Raw genomic sequence first — 17,614 nt, forward strand, 5'->3', positions numbered from 1 at the left:
GGCTCGACTTCCCTTCATTTTTTTCCCCCTCCTTTGGCAGTGTGCGGTTGTGTTTGCATAGCTTGGACAGAGTTTATAAATATGGGAAAAAAGGCAGACAAAACAAAGTTTCAAACTTTATTTGTAGCAAAAACATCAGTTCCCTGTCATCAGGAGAGCTGACATTCCCATTTAAATTTTAACATTATGCTGGATGGAACACACAGCAAATGCTGCATCATTATACAGTAGCTCAGGCAGCCAGGAAATACCAACCATTTATAAAACCTGGTCCTCTCTCATGAAATATAAAAGGGAAAATAAAAGTCAAACATGAGAGAAACACTTTCGAATAGATTTATGGTTGTTTCTCCTCTTTAAGAGCTACAAAGGTCACATTTCAGTTAGTTAAATGGCTTAATATTTAAAAAAAAAAAAACCCAAACAGGAAGAGTGGAAATTCAACAGGTTTGAGCCATCAGTCTTGCTGTGAGACAGTCTTGACTATGTGGTAACAGTTGTAAATGATCAGATACTGATCTGCTCTAAAGCTGTAAACCAGTGATACGATCCGGTTCCAAACAAAAAACAAAACAAAACAAGAAGTCCCACGAGTCTTTGCTGGATCTTTTCCTGTTTTCCAGCTGGGCGTCCTGAAGCTTGAGGCTCAGAACTTGAGGCTGAATCCTGGACCGACTGCAGATGCCCCCTGATAGCTGGTTGTCAGGTGGAAGCCAGTATCTCTCAGGTCATCATCGCCCTACAGAGACAATGGAAACATTCACAACTTGTAATATTAACAAAAACTTTTGAAATCTTGCACTTCTTACATGCTTATTACAAAACTGACCAATATTATTTTATGACTCTAGTTACCTTTGGAAACCCCTAACCTGAATTTAATGACGGATTTGATTACAACTAACAGTTTGTATTAAGACTATTATTATTAACACTCCAAATACTTAATCACAAGCTCAAGCTTTTTTTTCCACCCTGACGAGAAGAAAAGTGAGACAAAAATACACTTGTCATGGTCTAATTGGCGTGTAAGGCAGCAAATACCAACACTTAATTCCACTGAAAAATCTCAGTAGTGGTCTTAAGCTGCTGGGTGAGCCGGACCACTGCTGAAAACATTAGGAACTAAAAAGTGCTCATCATGGAAAACACGAGGAGGAAATACGCGGACACAAAGCAGAAGCCTGTAGGTCTGTAATCTATTTAACACAGGCAGCGTTCAGAAAGCCTGGTAGCTGTGTGTAATGGAGAAAAGTCAGGCCTAATGCTCTTACCAGGTGACTGTAGCCCAGGCCTCCCTCGGGTGGACGAGGACTGGTGCCTCGCTTCACCCTCTGCTGCTCGCTCTTAGCCGGCCAGGTGGGGAACATCGAGGAGTCAATGGGGAGAGGAGACTCCCTGAAGTACTCATGTTTGAGAGCCTCATCTGATGAAATCCTCTTACTGGGGCAATAGGTGAGGAACCTGGAAAACAATCAATAATAATTTTAAACTTATGTTTTAGCAGCGTTTCATCAGAGATGCCAAACTGCCTCGGAGAACTCAGGCTTCTTGTGTGGACAAAACTGCCAGACCTGCTCTCACCTCAGGTTTTTTTTTTCTCTGCTATTCAAACGGGTCTGCCTTTTAGCTCAATGAAGGCCAGTTCCACAGTTGGAAAACCAATCAGGGCTCTGTAGGTAGGATTAACCATGAAGGAGCGATCTTTCTGTGCCATGGCCAAAAAATAGTGACGAGAAATGGCCAGCAGAATGACGCATGCATGGATGGGATTGACGCAGCTTTACAGGTTGCTGTAAGTTAACAGCGCCTAACAGCTAATTAATGGTTTCTGTGTAATCAAAGTCCTGCTGATGGTTGTGTCTGATGCGAACATTTGAAGATTACACATGTGCCAGCTGACTTTTACTTTATTGGGTCACAGTCACACTGAGTAACGCTGGCATATAACTGGCATCAAAATGCTCGAAAAGCTCCATTTCACCGTTGTTTTCCCTACTTTTTCTACTCTAAATGATGTCAAAAAATTCATATTCACAATGTGGTTGTCTACAGAAGGACTACCCACCTAATCTTCAACGTCCCCAAATAATATTAACAAGGATCACTCTGATTATTCTGCAAAGTTACTCTTACATAGTCAAAGAACAAAAATGTTTAGTGTTTAGTGTATAACAGGCCCTGTAGTGACACAGTCTGAACACAAGGTGTGGTGCTGATGCCAAAGGCCAGAGAGTTTCTGCAAACAGTCGTAATTATACATGACAGGAGCAACACAGACTCAGACTGTGTCTGAGGGGAACCCTCCGTAAGTGAGTGCAGACATTAAACATAAAAGATTTTACAAAACAAATGATCTCTAATTTAACGTGAGAGGATATCTACAGGAGGATTAATGGCTGGGATTAGACAGACACCAGGTCTAGAAGACAAGAGCACTATACTAGCAACATAAGACAAAACCTGCTACTTGTGTCCAATGCACCATTTTGTTATGGAATTACAAAAATGTGCACTCTTCCTGTCCTGTAAGCTTGTTCCTTTTCTTGACTGAGGACCCAGCTGCTTTTCATTTGAGGACTACGGTCCTATTTATGCACGGGACACCAGGTAATGGAAACTCATTATCTAACAGGATAGAAACAGGACAGAAAACAGGCAGGATTCTGGCTCTCTAGGAGGATTAAAATTGGGATCTCTTAACTACTACATGTTGAAATGGTAAACGTATAACAGGTTAAAGAGTTGTGAATTGAAACCTCCTTCAGTTAGACACTGAATCTGGGTCTTCAAATGCTTTCACACACAGGAGAGGTGTGATATTGCAAACAACAACCAAAAAAACCATTGCTCTGCAATGTCAACCTGCCAGATACACCTCCAAAGTTTCTCTGTACTGCTCCGTTGTGAAGCTTTTCTAACAGCACTTCCCTACGTGTTGTACACTGACAGCTGAAGTTTCAGCAATTTTGGAAATGAACCAAATTTCCACCAAATTGTGGTTCCTCACACAGCAGCACAGCAAACATGTTGTTACCATCCTCTGCAGCTGGGAGCTAGCTGACCAGCATGGTTTTGTCATTTACAGGTGTAGAGAAAAGTTTCTGTGGCTGGTTAAAGACCTGAGAGGAGAGTTGAGAAGCTCATCTGCGCAGTGCAGAACAATGCTGATCTTTGGAATGTGAGAGAAAGAATTATGAAGCCATCACTGATTTTCCCTATTAAATGTGTGTTTTCTAAAACATTTTCCTGTACTGTGGAGCGTCACCATGGTGAGTGCGTGTGTGTGAAACGGAACAAGGGGGATGGAACTGGACTCCTGCTGGGATATATCCACTACTGCTGTCATGTTTTAAGAAAGCTTGCCAGAAGTGCACCGACTAAATAAAAAGCTGTGGAAAGAGTAACAGAATTTGACAGGGTAGAAAAGGGTTCGTCCAAGTAAGGCAATTTCCACTGCAGGAGCCATGCTGATTGTTACCTAATACATGCTCTTCATCACTGTATACCAGTGATATGTGTTCTCTCAACACTGAAAATTTGCCATCAAATATTTACACAAGTCTATGGGACTTATTCTCTATTCCTTAAAAATGGCTAATTTATAATGTATTTGACCTTTCTTTTCAAATGGTGTCTTTATGGTTTATAACCTCTTTAGTATCTTTTGAAAACACAGAATCTACAAACACATGAAAACAGACAATAGCTGCAATACTACAACCTGACTGCAGTGCAGTGAAAGGAGTTATGTTTCTTATGCAAGAGTAAAAAAAAGTCTCTAAAAATCCTACTTGTTCATGAGGTCAAAGCCTTGGTCTGACAGCAGTGCTCCAAAGCGCTTTCGCAGGTTGTTGTAGGGGTATTCTGTGAAAGTCATCTTCTTCACAGCGGGCAGCTCGCTGTAGCCGGGCCAGATCTTCTCGCTGGGCGACCCTAGATCCTAGAGTCAACACAGACAAGTCAGCAGACATACTTTTAGTCCACTCCCCCCAAAAAAACAAAACAAAAACAAAAAGTGGACACGAGAGATTCCCAGTTTGGCTGATGTGCTCATTAACTGCAGAAGTGGCAAGTAGCCAGTCCTTGGTGCATTTCAAAACTGATCACTGGTAACAACAACATGGGAGGCCCAGGTAACATCGCTTCATATTGCTGTTATGCCTAATTTAGATCATTTAGTGTAAGGTATAACAACATCATCTGGGGTGACAGCTACCAGCAGCTCCACCCTGTGGTTCACTGCAGAACTGCACTCTGACAGAAAACCTTACAAGCAGTAAAAAGAAAAGCTTTAATATTTATAGTGACAATACCCCACCTTTTATAAGCACAAATGAAAGCATTTACCTTGAAAATCTTGTTAATTTGGTCAATTTCAGATTTTCCAGGGAAGAGAGGCTTCTGGGTGAGAAGCTCGCCAAATATGCAGCCCACTGACCACATGTCCACAGCTGTGGAGTATTCCTGCGGAGAGAAGAACAAACACAGTGGCAGTCCACAGAAACATAAAGTAGACTGTCTGCCTGGCACGTTCCTCCTGGAGTTTATGTGAAAGTGGATGCACACTGATGGGTCGCTAGGCCTCTGCCGTCTGACGGCATAAATCATGCAATGTAAAACTCTAATAGCATTTTGTGGTATTTGGTGTGTTACAAGCCAAATGCTCAACAGATGTTGTCTTCTATTGGAGAGATATGCCTTTGTGTAAAACAATCAGTCAGGATGATGTAACTATTATCTATGAAAGGCCATCACTTTACTGTCTGTAGTTTCAGCTATTGTATTCAGGATTCATCAGACTCCTGCAGTGTGTGAATTTGAATGCTCACCTTGGCTCCAAGCAGCAGCTCAGGCGATCTGTACCACAGGGTAACCACCACCGGGGTGTAAGGCTTCAGGGGGGAACCGTACTCCCGGGCCAAACCAAAGTCACCAATCTACAATCCAAGACGGATGAGGAGACCTTTGAAATGCTCTAGTTTGGGCTAAATAACAGTATTTCAGCATTAAAGATGTTTATATCAAAATCATCTGACCATTAAAGAAGAAATCAAATGACTGCAAATCCTGGCAGCAGGGAGTCATATTCAATTTGAAAAAAAATTACACAATCGAGTGTAATTCACATTATCTACTGCCAATTTGCATAAAATTCACACCAACAAGTGTCTGTAAAAATTTTGTTTATTTACACATGGACCCAGTCTTCACTACACTTTGCCAGAAATTCATGCTCTAATTGAATTCTACTAATCATGTGTTGTTTATGCAACTGTGTTCACGCTGCTAGCTTGTTGGAAAGACAGATTAATGAAATCACCTTTTGGATTTCCTCCATTACTATGCTTTAAAAACAAATGTGAAAGATAAAAAAAAAATGTAAAAAAAGTGAGACAGTATTTAAGAGTCAAACCAGGACTTTTAAGTGTTGTCATCTAGTGACTGTTCTTAATGAAGACTAGTGATAAACCAACTATCAGTGTCTCAGGTTTCGTTCACACTGCAGGTCAATTCCGATTTTTTGATCAAATCCGATTTTTTTTGTCTGCTTGTTGACACTACAAATAAAATGCGACAGCAAACGCACTCTAGTGTGAACCCTCAAAGCATGTGCAAAAGAAGACGTCACACACAACGCGCTCTATTTAGACCCAGAGCAAACAGTATTGTTTGACTGATGGCCCTTAATATAAAGACTTGTTTCTGACTTTACATTTAGAATTTTGCTTTAAGTTATAAAGTTATTTTGTTATTTACATATGGCCTAATAATTATCCTTATTGCTGTTTTAGAGAGGAGCGGTGCTTCAAAGGATAGTTGCTGATTTCTGTCAGAATCTGCAGATTATACAGTACAAATAACATGTTCACGTTTCTCCAACATCGTCTTCCCAACAGTTTCACTGGATGGCCAAGAAGCGTTCACGATGTCTTCTCGGGCGCTTTTCCGGCGCTGATAATTGGCGTCTGTCTTGTGTCAGTGACGTAAAAGACTGATTTAATGCGACCTGACCATTCAAACAGCAGTTGCGTTCTAAAACATCAGATATGTATCTGATTCAGTACCACATACGAAAGTGACCCAGATCGGTTTTTAAAATGTTGGATTTGTGCTGTTCACACTGTCATACCATGATCGGATATAGGTCGCACAGGGTCAAAAAAGTCGGACTTGATGCGCTTTCGCCTGCAGTGTGAACGTAGCCTAAGGTTACCACACCATTAGTCCCTCAGAGTTAGAATTGCTCTCCTGGTATACCTTGAGAATACCCTTGTGGCTCAGCAGCAAATTGGACGTCTTCAGATCACGGTGAAGAATCCAATTATCGTGGAGGTGTCGGACTCCTCGGAGCAACTGAATCATCAGAGTCTTTACTTCTCCTGGAAGAGAAGGTGGCACATTGTACAGTTAACTACCTTCAGAGGTAAACCCAGAAGCAAAGAAACATCTATGAGATCTTACATTCTACTGAAGTCAGAAGATCTTTTTTCAACCTTTCTCTCACACAGACATACACGAAAATGGATTCAAGCAATGTATCCATTCTACCTGGCAGGAAGGGCTGCTTCATTGTTTCCATCAGACTCTTCAGATCATGTTCTACATAGTTCATCACAATGTAGATCTTGTCCATATTGCTTCCAACAACTATTTCCTGATAGGAAAGGATTAGTTGTATGTACAAATCATTAGTAGAAGCTGTAAATGGTGAAATGTTAATCGCTAAGCAAATATCAAAATGTTTTCTTACCCTTACTGTGACAATGTTTGGATGTTGAGCTTTGAGAATTGTATTGATTTCTCTTAAAGATGTGATGGGAAAGCCCTCCTTCTCCTTCTCCATCTTCAGCCTTTTCAGCGCAACAATCTCATCTGTGAACATAGTCAGTTTTACTAAAAACAATAAACCCAGCTGAAGAGCACAAAAGTAAATAGATGAGTATCTTTCTTTTCATACCGGTCTTTTTGTCCTTGGCTCTGTACACCACGCCGTAGGTTCCCTCCTCTATGCGATTCAAACACTGAAATTCCTCAACACTGCGGCAACCCTGAACACAAAATGCAAGTCAAGATTATAACATACAGAAAATGGGCCAAAAATAATAACATACATCCATAATTTGCGCTCATATGGATGATGCGCAACATTTGTGACCCTAACCTGAAAAGCCGGCAGATATTTGGGCAGCTCCTTCTTCAGCTCCACAGGTGAGACTGGGGGAGACTCTGGGATGTAGTTCCCTTCTGGAGTGGCTGAACGGGAATGAGTTTGAGAGTGAGGGGTGGGTTCCCCCTCTCCTGCTTCTTCTTCCTCCTCATCTTCCTCCTCCTCCTCCTCCTCCATGTCCTCACCACTCTCTTCTGAGTCATGGTCAAAACGGGACTCTGGTACTGTGTGGTAAACGGTTACATGTTATAAATAAGGTATGCATTTTAAATGAATACATTACAATTTAGTTTCTAAATTGATGAGAAAACTCCTGCCAGGTTGGAGATTTTCGAAAACTCTGTTTTTGCGTTTACGTGTGGATGAGGAATACGGAGTTTGTCACGCAACATCAAAGGTGTGTGCCTTTTTTGACGTCACGCTGTGCGCCATGTTATTGTTTACATGAGATGAATTTCTACAATAACAGATAGACAAAATACTGCTACTGTTAATCTGACTATCTTCAGTTTTTACACGCTTACATATACACACGCAGTTACTGTCCCTCCATTTAGAAAGGCAGAGACGTCACGGCGTAATTTTACATGTAGTTGTTTTTCTGTGTAATAATATTCAACATTGCTATCAATACATTTTTCAAAAAAATGCCTCTATGTGCAAAATGGGTTCAAAAACAAACAGCTGCGGGATACTGTTTGTCCGTGATTTGAACCGGGGGAACAAATGGTGGCAGGATCAGCCTGATATTATTTGTATCCCACTGTAACTTTACTGTATAAACAGCTAACATCGCCAAAATTTCAGGAGCAGTTAGTCATTATAAGAAGTGTTTGTGAACTAAAAATCAAGAATGTGGGATACTGTTTGTCTGTAAGGAAAACAAACTCTGCAGGGGAGACCTACCTTGGCACTTTTGCATGTAAAGCCAAAGGGAAGATATGCTTCATCATATTTTCTAGTCTTTGGCTTGGAAGCATTCATCCAAGCATTCATTTTTTTCCCCTTTCTTTTCATACTGCCCCCCCCCCCCCCGCAATGGCTCTGCGCCCCACACTTTGGGAACCTCTACTTTAGGAGTAGCAGCAATTTTGGGGAATCATTTAGGGATAGCAAGACAACACCCACTTCGCTCATCGGTTGGATGAGATAAAGAATAGTTTCCCAGTAACATGGTTCATAAATGTGACACAGCACAGGAAAAGCTGTCCAAAAGCAGGACAAGAATCCCAACTCTGCACAAAAACAGCCATGTGATGGAGCAATCAAGAAGACATTCCAATATGTACAATATTCGTTTTCCATGAAATTAAGATAAGATCTCTCAAAATTATGTCAGAAAATTTAAATTACTGGAATTTTCAGATGAATAAACTCCAAACAATGTGTGATTTGTACACAAATGCTCATTCAGCAAACTTCTCAGATATGAGAGGAACATCCACAGCACAGTCACACACACCTGAGGTGTGACCCATCAGCCACCAAAACGTGCCTCATTAGTGATGCTGATGACTTTTCCATTTTTAGCTTGTGGCGATAATGTTGTGTAGATTGTGATCGAGGGGAGTTTTTATCAGAAGTTTAGTCATTTATGAATGTGCTACAGAGAGTATTTATTTTGCATCATTACTAAAGCACAGTAGTTAAAAACAAAAAACAGCCATAGTTTGAGTTAAAAATGATGACTTTAAAGATTCTTTTCTTTTGCCATGCTAATGTTGTAATTAATTTATGTAATTAAGCATGGCGCAGTTTAAAAAGCGGTTTAAGGATATGGTTTTTACAGGGTACAGGGAAAAGGTAGAGATTTGATAGGGTGTTCTTGTCTAATATTTTCATGTGTGTGCGCATGCACGGGTTTGTTGGTATGGGTATATATGTATGTGTATATGTATGTATGTATGTATGTATGTATATATATATATATGTGTATGTATGTGTGTATATATATATATATATATATATATATATATATATTAAATATATATAAAATTGTAGGTTGTGTATCCTTCAGGTGTTAATGGGGTTATTGAAAATGTGTATATGTGCGTATGTGTGTATATACGTAGGTATGGATAGATAGAAACATAGATGTGTATATATTAAAAAAATAAATAAATAAATAAATTACACATAACATATAATGTAATTACAAGGAGGTATTTCTGTAGTCTATTGATACTAGATAGTGGAAAAGGGGTGGGATTAAATAAGCTTATGCTTCTTCTTGCTCCTTTTTGAACATGGACGTTATTTGGAGTTGTGGTTGCTCGTTTTCCTTTGGTTTGCTTTGTTCATTTGTCTCTTTTAATTCTATTTTTTTTATTTTTTTTTTTATACTTTTTCAACATGTTCAAAATAAAGATTCAATCAATCAATTTAGTGACATAAGGTCAAAACAATCAAATAAAAAAATCTATACACATCTTCAAAACACCATCAGAAAATGTGTTCTCTTAAATGTGAAAATCCTGTACATTTTTAACAGTACTGAATTTTTTGCACAGTAACATTTGGCTGATAAAATCTAGCTATACAGATGCCTTGATGTCATCTAATTACCGAATATAAAACTAAAGTAAAGTAAAGGGCTTAATTTAAGGAACTTTTTTTTCATTCTTGCCTGAATACCATTTCATACTATTTCTGTGTTTTGCCCTTATGGTGGTGCGATTGTTTCTTAAAGGCACAGTCTGCAGTGTTAGAGTCCCGGGTGGGTATAAAAAGCTAAGAAAAAAAAACAATTCTCTACTTCTCCAAATATGATTTCTACTCTCTTTGATATCTGAGGTTTACTCACCTGCAGGTATGTGATTTCCATTTTCCCTCTCCTGTTCAAAATCTTCCCCAGACTGCTCGTCCTCACTCACGTCTTCTGAGAGGAAGAAAGCCACTTTGATAAGCATCTGATGGCAGTGATAGAACCGTATGGGCCACAAATATTTGTACCTGCACTCTGCTCAGACCGCCCTGAGCCTGAAGCAGATTCCTCCTCTTCTTCTTCTTCACCCTCACTCTGGCTGCTGGACTCTTCTTCATCTTCCTCCTCATCTTCCTCTTCCTCAGAAACAGACGCTGATGCTAAATGAAATAAGGAAAGATAAAAAAACTGTTTAAAAACTGGAAATTAACTGCAAATTAGGGCTGCACGATTAATCGTTAGAAAATCGCGATCTCGATTCATACTTATGTGCGATCTCATTTCCAAATGACAACGATTAATATAAAAAATAAAAAAAAAGACGACGACCACGATTGTACCGCATTTTGATCCGGGACGTAATCTGCATGAAAACAAGCGCTCACTCTTCCTGCTCAACAAATGACAAGGGCGGAGCCTTATACCACGTGATACAGAAGCTGTGCCGTGTGATGCTAAAATTAGCAGGGAAAAAACAACGGCGAGCACGTCAGGGATGACGAGAAAGTGACAGGAGAAAATCCGTCCCGGTCAACCACCCAAACATCAATAACGGGAACCTTATTCAGCGCTTCCCTATACCCGTCAAACTCCCGCAGGCACAAAGAAATTACGGAGGCTATCACTTATCACCTGACCAAAGATTATGGCTCCCATCAACACTGTGCAAAACGAGGGATTTAGGAAAATGATCAACACCCTAGACAAATGCTACACAGTGCCGTCCCGCAACTATTTTTCTATTGTTGCACTACCTGCTCTATACACGCAGTGTCGAGCAACGGTGGAGACGGAATTTCAAGCAGTATAACATTTTGCGGCAACAGCAAAACGTGAGACATTTTGCGGCAACAGCAAAACGTGAGACATTTGTTGTTTTTATGTTTATTTATTGTTTTTATGTTCAGTCTCAACTGTTACGAAGTTGATGTGCAGTTGATAAGTGCAATAAATATTTATACTGGAAAAGAAAATCGTGAGAGAATCGTGATCTCAATTCTAAGCCAAAAAATCGTGATTCTCATTTTATGCAAAATCGTGCAGCCCTATTGCAAATCTACAGAGCCTTCCTAACACAGTGAGCTGTGGTAGATATTTGTTGTCATCCTATTCTTCTGATGATGATCAGAAGTCTTACCAAGTTTGACCAATCAACGAACATCCCTATCAATATTAATCGTCTGCTGTAGTGGAGTCTTTGACATCCATTAAGTTTAACTTTCTTAAACTTAATGGCAATAAAACAGAATTCATTTTAATAGGTACCAGATCAAAACTGACTACAATTCCAACCAGTCTTTCGTTATCCATTGATAACTCTGTTGTCACACCATCCCCTCAGGTTAAGAGTCTTGGTGTCATCCTCGATAGCACTCTGTCTTTCACAGCACATATAAATAATATCACTCGGTCTTCCTACTTTCATCTCCGTAATAACCGTCTTCGTCCCTCACTCACACTACACAGTACCGCCATATTTGTCAATGCTCTTGTCACATCTCGTCTGGATTACTGTAATTCTCTTCTCTATGGTCTACCTCATAAATCCCTCCATAAATTGCAGTTGGTTCAAAATACAGCTGCTCATATTATTTCCAGAACTAGATCCACTGAACATATAACACCTGTTCTTAAACAGCTCCATTGGCTCCCAATTCACCTCCGTGTCAATTTCAAGATCCTGCTTCTCACTTTCAAAGCACTTCATAACCTTGCTCCTCCATATCTATCCGATCTTCTCCATACATACTCACCCCTTCGTACACTCCGCTCTTCTTCAGCCTCCCTTCTGTCAGTTCCACCTGCTCGCCTGACTACCATGGGACTCAGAGCCTTTAGTTGTTCTGCCCCGAGACTTTGGAATGCACTTCCACTTGCTCTACGGACCACACACTGTCTCCCCACTTTTAAATCACTACTCAAAACTCATCTATTTAGAATTGCATACACCTGATCTGTCTTAGGCCATTTTTACCTTGCTCAGTTTTTATATTTGCTTTTATACTTTTATGACTGTTTATGTCTAAATTTTATCTACCATGTTTGCTATATATCCATTTTTCTTATGTTTTTTATGGTATTGTTTACGTGTTACTGTAAGGTGACCTGAAAGGCGCCTATAAATAAAATGTATTATTATTATTATTATTATTATTATTATTATTATTATTATTATTATCATCTGCTAATTGCTAAATCTGTAGGTTACAATTTAACTCACCCAGGGAGGATTCTGCAGTGCTAGTCTTCCTTTCATTATCACTGATATCCTGCAGATCAGCAAGCAGATCCTTGCTCTCAGGCTTCTCTTCTTTTGATGCTGCAGAAAAGAAAAAAATTAAAATTAGTATGAGTTACGTTGGAGCCACAATAATCTCTTAATAGTCTCAACAATAACCATTGATTAAAAAAAAAAAAACAAGAACAATTTAAAACTCACATCCGCTTTTCCGTGTTTCACTGTGATCAGACCTTTCTCTGGGAACACGTACTGGACTACGGCTGCGGTGACTTTGTTTTGGCTTGTCATCATATTCCTCAGGTAGCATCCGAGATGGCACTTTAGATGAGAAAAATTAATTAGGTAATCACTGATGCAGGTTTGCCTGACAGGCTGCAGGGTCTAAAAATCCCAATCCATCAAGTCACAGTTTAGCATTTTGAGACATTTGCTTACTTGCTTAAATACATTTGCTTCCCCAGTTACATGAGAATAAAATTATGACTCTTCTTCTGTGTTGAAATTACACAGCTGGGAAAGGACACCATGTTTAGTTACACTCACTGACCTTCTCGTCGAGTCCCTCTTTCTTTGCGTCGCTCTTCAGCCCTCCTCTCCCGGTCTTTTAGCTCTCGTTGCTCTTTCTGCTGTTCCCAGAGCTTTCGGTCACGCTCCCGCTGGCGCTCGAGCTGCTCCAGTCGGTCCCTGTGATCCAAAAAAAACCCAGCAGAGTCCACTGGAGGTCTGTTTGGATAATCCAAAGTTCACTCTTGTCACTGCTTTCTTTGGTTTCTTTAAATGGACAGTAGTTAAGTATTAACTTGAATTATTTATGTTTCATGTCTTTATTTAATTTAAAAAAAAACATCACATATAAAATTAGTGTTTTTTTAAAGGATCAAACACATTAGCGCTGACAGGATTTAACATTCTGACATGCAATCAACAAAAGTTCAACAAAACAGATTTTCAAACAAGTTAGCGTTGACAATATCAAAGAGGCAAAATTATCAGAAATTATCTGAACTGACATGAGATTATTTACTTCTGGCCAAAGTTGGTGCTCACCTCTCTCTACGTGAATGAGCTCTGGCCTGTTCCCTTCTTTTCTGCCTTTCCCAGTCTCGCCGGGCTTTGTCCTCTTCCCAGTGACGTTTCCTGCGATCGCTTTCGCGCTCTTTTTCTTTATCTTTGAGTCGTGCATGTTTTCCTGCTGTTTAAGTAACAAACAGACATGAAAAAACAGCCCTAAAAATAAAAATATGTATCTGTAAAACATGTGAAGCAGAGTCTCTGAACCTCCTTCAGCTGAGTGACTGCGATGACGTCTTTTATCTTTTCGCTTCTCCTCTTTTCTGTGGTGAGATTTGTCCTTTCTTGCTATTTGCTGTGGAGGCTTAATTGCTAGTGATTCGTCTTCTTCCCCTCTAAAAGAAACAAAGAAAACATTGTGAGGAGAGTTGCACCAATTCAGAACCAATATCTGTCTAATACCCTTATGGATCATTCCACTAAAAAAATAAAATAAAATAAATCTGTTCAGAATTGGCTTTATAACCACTTATAAGCAATAGCAGACTACTTAAAAGTCAATAATCTGCTACTATTTATATTAATTATATTATTTATAGTACTCTGTACTGTATTGTACTATATTTTGCATGTTCATAATTTTTTGCCCTTATGTTGCAATTTTGCATTGCATGTTTAGTGTGTCCTCTGTATTGTTGTGCTGTCCCAACTGATACAGCAAATTTGCTTTGCCGCACAATAACAAAAAAAGCCCAACAACAACAACAACAAAAAAACGTGACCTGAATTAACATTATACAGCAGCTTTAAGCTCTTATAACTTTGTAATAAGTTATTGCTGCTAACCTGCATGCTAGCTGTATGTTATAGTAGCTTCTGCTGGTTATGTATACTAATTTCCACATTTAAAAAAAAGAAGAAAAAGTCATGGATCAGTTTACCCACTCATAATTTCCCCCAACTTCCAAGTACCTGTCCTCCATTGAGTCTTGACGTGCATATGGCGAGTTACGAATTGTTATTTCCATTCTTTGATCCCGAAGTTCTCCTTCCTCCGGAGTGTCTCGTTTGGCTTCCCGATCATCCGCCTGTGAAGCAAGGCCCTTTGAGAACTGGCCAAGACAAGAAAACCAGAATTTGGGGTTAAAGCCTACAAGAAGACAGTGAGTACAAGAGGGCTAACATACAAAAAAAGACCACAACATTTTTGTATTTAGCAACTTCACTAATGTTTAGACAAAATTAATTAGGCTATGTTTCTTAATAAATTCTATATTCCAATCCTAAATTAACATCTGGGTTTTAAGATAAAAATGCTAACATGACAATAACTGAGACCTAAGACATTAATTCACAAATCTGTTTGTTGCATTCTGTGTCAGCATGCATGTGTAACATAGAGTGTATATTAGCTTTTAGATACTTTACATTTTTCTGGCGTTTCGGATCAGTTTTCTCTTGTAATTCTTTTCTGCGTTTCTTCTCTAGTAAGATTTCATCAAGAGTTTTAACTTTCCAGGTGTCTTTTTCGTCCCCCATCGGCGTCTGCTCTCCACCGCCTGCTTTGCAACACAAACACACAGAGGGTTCAGTACTGTCTCCTTAGCTTAGCTTTGTTTGAATCAGAGAAAGGGGCTTACCATTTGTTAATTACTGATTTAATTTACCATTCAACTGAATTAGGATCAACGCTTCAGAATCCCACCCCCGTCTTTGCTTTGGACAACTACTAATAAAAACAGATTACGGCTTTTGAAATAATTAAATAAAGTAACGGAAGACAATGAAAGACTTGCGGATTTCCAATTTTAGCCGGTGGACATAACATACACTGTGTACACGCTGTTTAATGCCCTCGTGCAGTGTGTCGGAGAGTTCAAGTGTTGCTCAGCCGTCAGTCATTTTTACCACTTTCATATATCAGAGACGCCAACCAAGTGTAGTTAGACACGTACAGGTCGCCACCAAAAATAAAATACCCAATATTAAGTTTATATATACATAGAGCAACAGTCGAAAAGCGACTTCTTGCTAAATCGGCTGACTAAAGCGGTGGATGCTAACAAGCTAGCTACTAAACGTTAGTTAGCGAAAGCTAACATGGGGAATCACTGCTAAACAACTTCAACAGCTAATAAGATGGTGTTGAAAGAAACTACTCATATTGCCAATAATGTTAATCAATTACACACATATAGGCGTGTGCATATCTAAAACTGAAAGCATAAATGCAGTTAACTTTAAAATTATTGACCGAGCGAATGAAATGGTCAAACAAACCTGAAATATGCGCAGCGGTATTATGGCACACCGGAAGTTACAACGCGCTGGTAACGTATGTAATACTTCCGGTGTAAAACAACAAGGTCAAATATAATATAATATAATATAATATAATATAATATAATATAATATAATATAATATAATATAATATAATATAATATCACAAATCTTTATTGTAAGAATTAAATGTAAAAACTAAAGAAAGAATTCTGGTGGCTTATTTCCCAGGCTGTCTTGCAATTATAAAACAAAGTTGTATTTCAATAATAGATAGTGAAAAACAGGTGTCATTTTAAATGTCTATAAATAGCGTAAAACTAATGAAAATACAGTTAAAAGTCCAAAATGCATGCCCTCCTTCACTTTTTACAGTGCTGTACAGTGGGCCAGAAGGGAGGGAATGCAGGTCTTTTTTGATTATAAGTGCAGATATAACATCTATTTGTGCACGGAAGATCTTAGCATCTTACCAAACTACAGTCACAGAGGGTCGGGGAGGGGGCTTAAAAGCACCTTGCTGATGTAAGGTCATCGGCAGAGTAGAGCATAGAGAAGTTAACATATAATATTTGTCAAAGAAAACTACATTAAACGCTTTCTTCTCAGAGTGGAGTACATGCCTCAAAATGAGTGATTGCTGAATTTATTCATACTACAGACACCAGAGGGAGCTGTTATTCCAACTCCATCAAACTGGATCACTAACATTCTTTGCAGTGTAGCCAAAGAAAAGACAACAAAAGACATCAAATCGAGTTTTCACTGGCACAGGGGAGTATCATGAGCATCATCATTAACATTTTTAGTTCATATGTAGCCTACTATCTGCACAGGATGAAACCATAATGAACCACACTGGGGTTTATAACTGAGATAGAGTCATATAATGAGGTGAAAAAAGAAGAGCAAGATTACAGCAGAATTTATGACAGACTGACATGTACTATGGCCAAGTTATCATAGGACGCAGGGCTTTTGATCTCTGGCTTAAATTTAAAAGTGCCAGCACAGGATAGACACCTTACCTTTTGGTGGTATTGCATTCTGGGCAAAAGGGATTTTTGTGGGTTACAACAAAAACAGTCCAAATGTTTAGGCTGGTTAAGTTTTTGACTCAAAACAGTGAGGAAAGGCAAATGCAAACTGATAAGACACATGTGGATGATGACATACAGGTGAGGGGGTGATCAAAGGTTAACAGGGGAAAGTCACAGTTCACAAAAATAGTATATAGCTTTGCTGCTTATTGAATAAAAACAAAGAACTTAGAGTGCTTTTATTTTTATTTTAGTAGAGACTCAAAACTTAAAACAGAAAGCTGCTGGGGTTTGGAAAAGAATTGAATAAATATTTAAAATATACTTTGACACATGCAAAGGGGGGGCTTGAACACCTGTCCCTTTCCTGGTAGGTGCCCAAAGTGCCCTTTTGTTGACGCAATTTTTTTAAATGTGTGTGCGTGCAGAGTCCTGTCTGTGCCCCTCAACAATAATATTTAACTATTAATCAGTTTTGCTAAATAAAACAATCTGGCTTGTACTACTCATATGGGCGATTGTGGCTCAAGAGTTGGCAGTTCGTCTTGTAATCGGAAGATTGCCAGTTCGAGCCCAGGTTGTTGGTGCCAGGTTAAAATTGCCTCCAGTTATTACCTGGGTAGAACTAGCCATCCTCATTACTCCAGTTTGCAATTAATTTACTTAAGTTTGACATCATGTTTCTATTTAGAGACCTGTTATTGTATCCATTCACGTTGATAAGAATAATTTTCTGTTCACAGACTTCTATCAACACCATGATCCAATGTCCCATTCCATCGCTTTTATGATCAATAACCTTCCCTGCAAATTTGTTAATTAAAATCATCACTCCTGCTGAGTGAGTAGTACCATGCGAATAAAGAATACTTTCTGATGTTTCCAAAATGTTTCCTCTTCCTTACTAGAATGTGTTTCTTGTAAAAAAAAAAAAAAGAATGTTTAT

General features: G+C 39.1%; 1 protein-coding gene across 6 annotated transcripts; it reads right to left on the reverse strand.

The window, feature by feature from the left end:
- Nucleotides 1-103: 103 nt before the first annotated feature.
- cdk11b (cyclin dependent kinase 11B) lies at nt 104-15,683 on the reverse strand. 6 transcript variants are annotated; one of them, XM_012924605.3, is made up of 20 exons: nt 15,628-15,683; nt 14,776-14,906; nt 14,320-14,459; nt 13,615-13,742; nt 13,384-13,525; nt 12,884-13,020; nt 12,535-12,654; nt 12,316-12,414; nt 10,124-10,255; nt 9,975-10,049; nt 7,166-7,395; nt 6,962-7,052; nt 6,755-6,876; nt 6,553-6,658; nt 6,262-6,383; nt 4,833-4,940; nt 4,351-4,467; nt 3,795-3,943; nt 1,275-1,464; nt 104-739 (listed from the first exon to the last, which is right to left on the reverse strand). In XM_012924605.3, exons 2-20 carry the CDS (start codon nt 14,884-14,886, stop codon nt 647-649), a joined length of 2,412 nt encoding a protein of 803 aa, XP_012780059.2. In that variant the 5' UTR covers nt 14,887-14,906; nt 15,628-15,683; the 3' UTR covers nt 104-646. The 6 variants fall into 6 exon arrangements, with proteins under 6 accessions (XP_012780059.2, XP_012780056.2, XP_012780058.2 ...); XM_012924602.3 differs by having other exon boundaries at nt 12,884-13,059; XM_012924604.3 differs by having other exon boundaries at nt 13,384-13,528.
- Between the last annotated feature and the right edge of the window lie 1,931 nt (nt 15,684-17,614).

Source organism: Maylandia zebra, linkage group LG20, assembly GCF_041146795.1.
Source record: "Maylandia zebra isolate NMK-2024a linkage group LG20, Mzebra_GT3a, whole genome shotgun sequence".
NCBI classification, from domain to species: domain Eukaryota; kingdom Metazoa; phylum Chordata; class Actinopteri; order Cichliformes; family Cichlidae; genus Maylandia; species Maylandia zebra.

Excerpts from the sequence above, each read along its gene's own strand:
- cdk11b (XM_012924601.3), bottom strand. The coding sequence starts at position 14,886 with ATGGGGGACGAAAAAGACACCTGGAAAGTTAAAACTCTTGATGAAATC. Across the intron at positions 10,256-12,315 it reads CACTGCAGAATCCTCCCTGG|CATCAGCGTCTGTTTCTGAG; the intron begins GTGAGTTAAATT and ends TATTTCATTTAG. Across the intron at positions 6,659-6,754 it reads CAAACATTGTCACAGTAAGG|GAAATAGTTGTTGGAAGCAA; the intron begins GTAAGAAAACAT and ends CTTTCCTATCAG.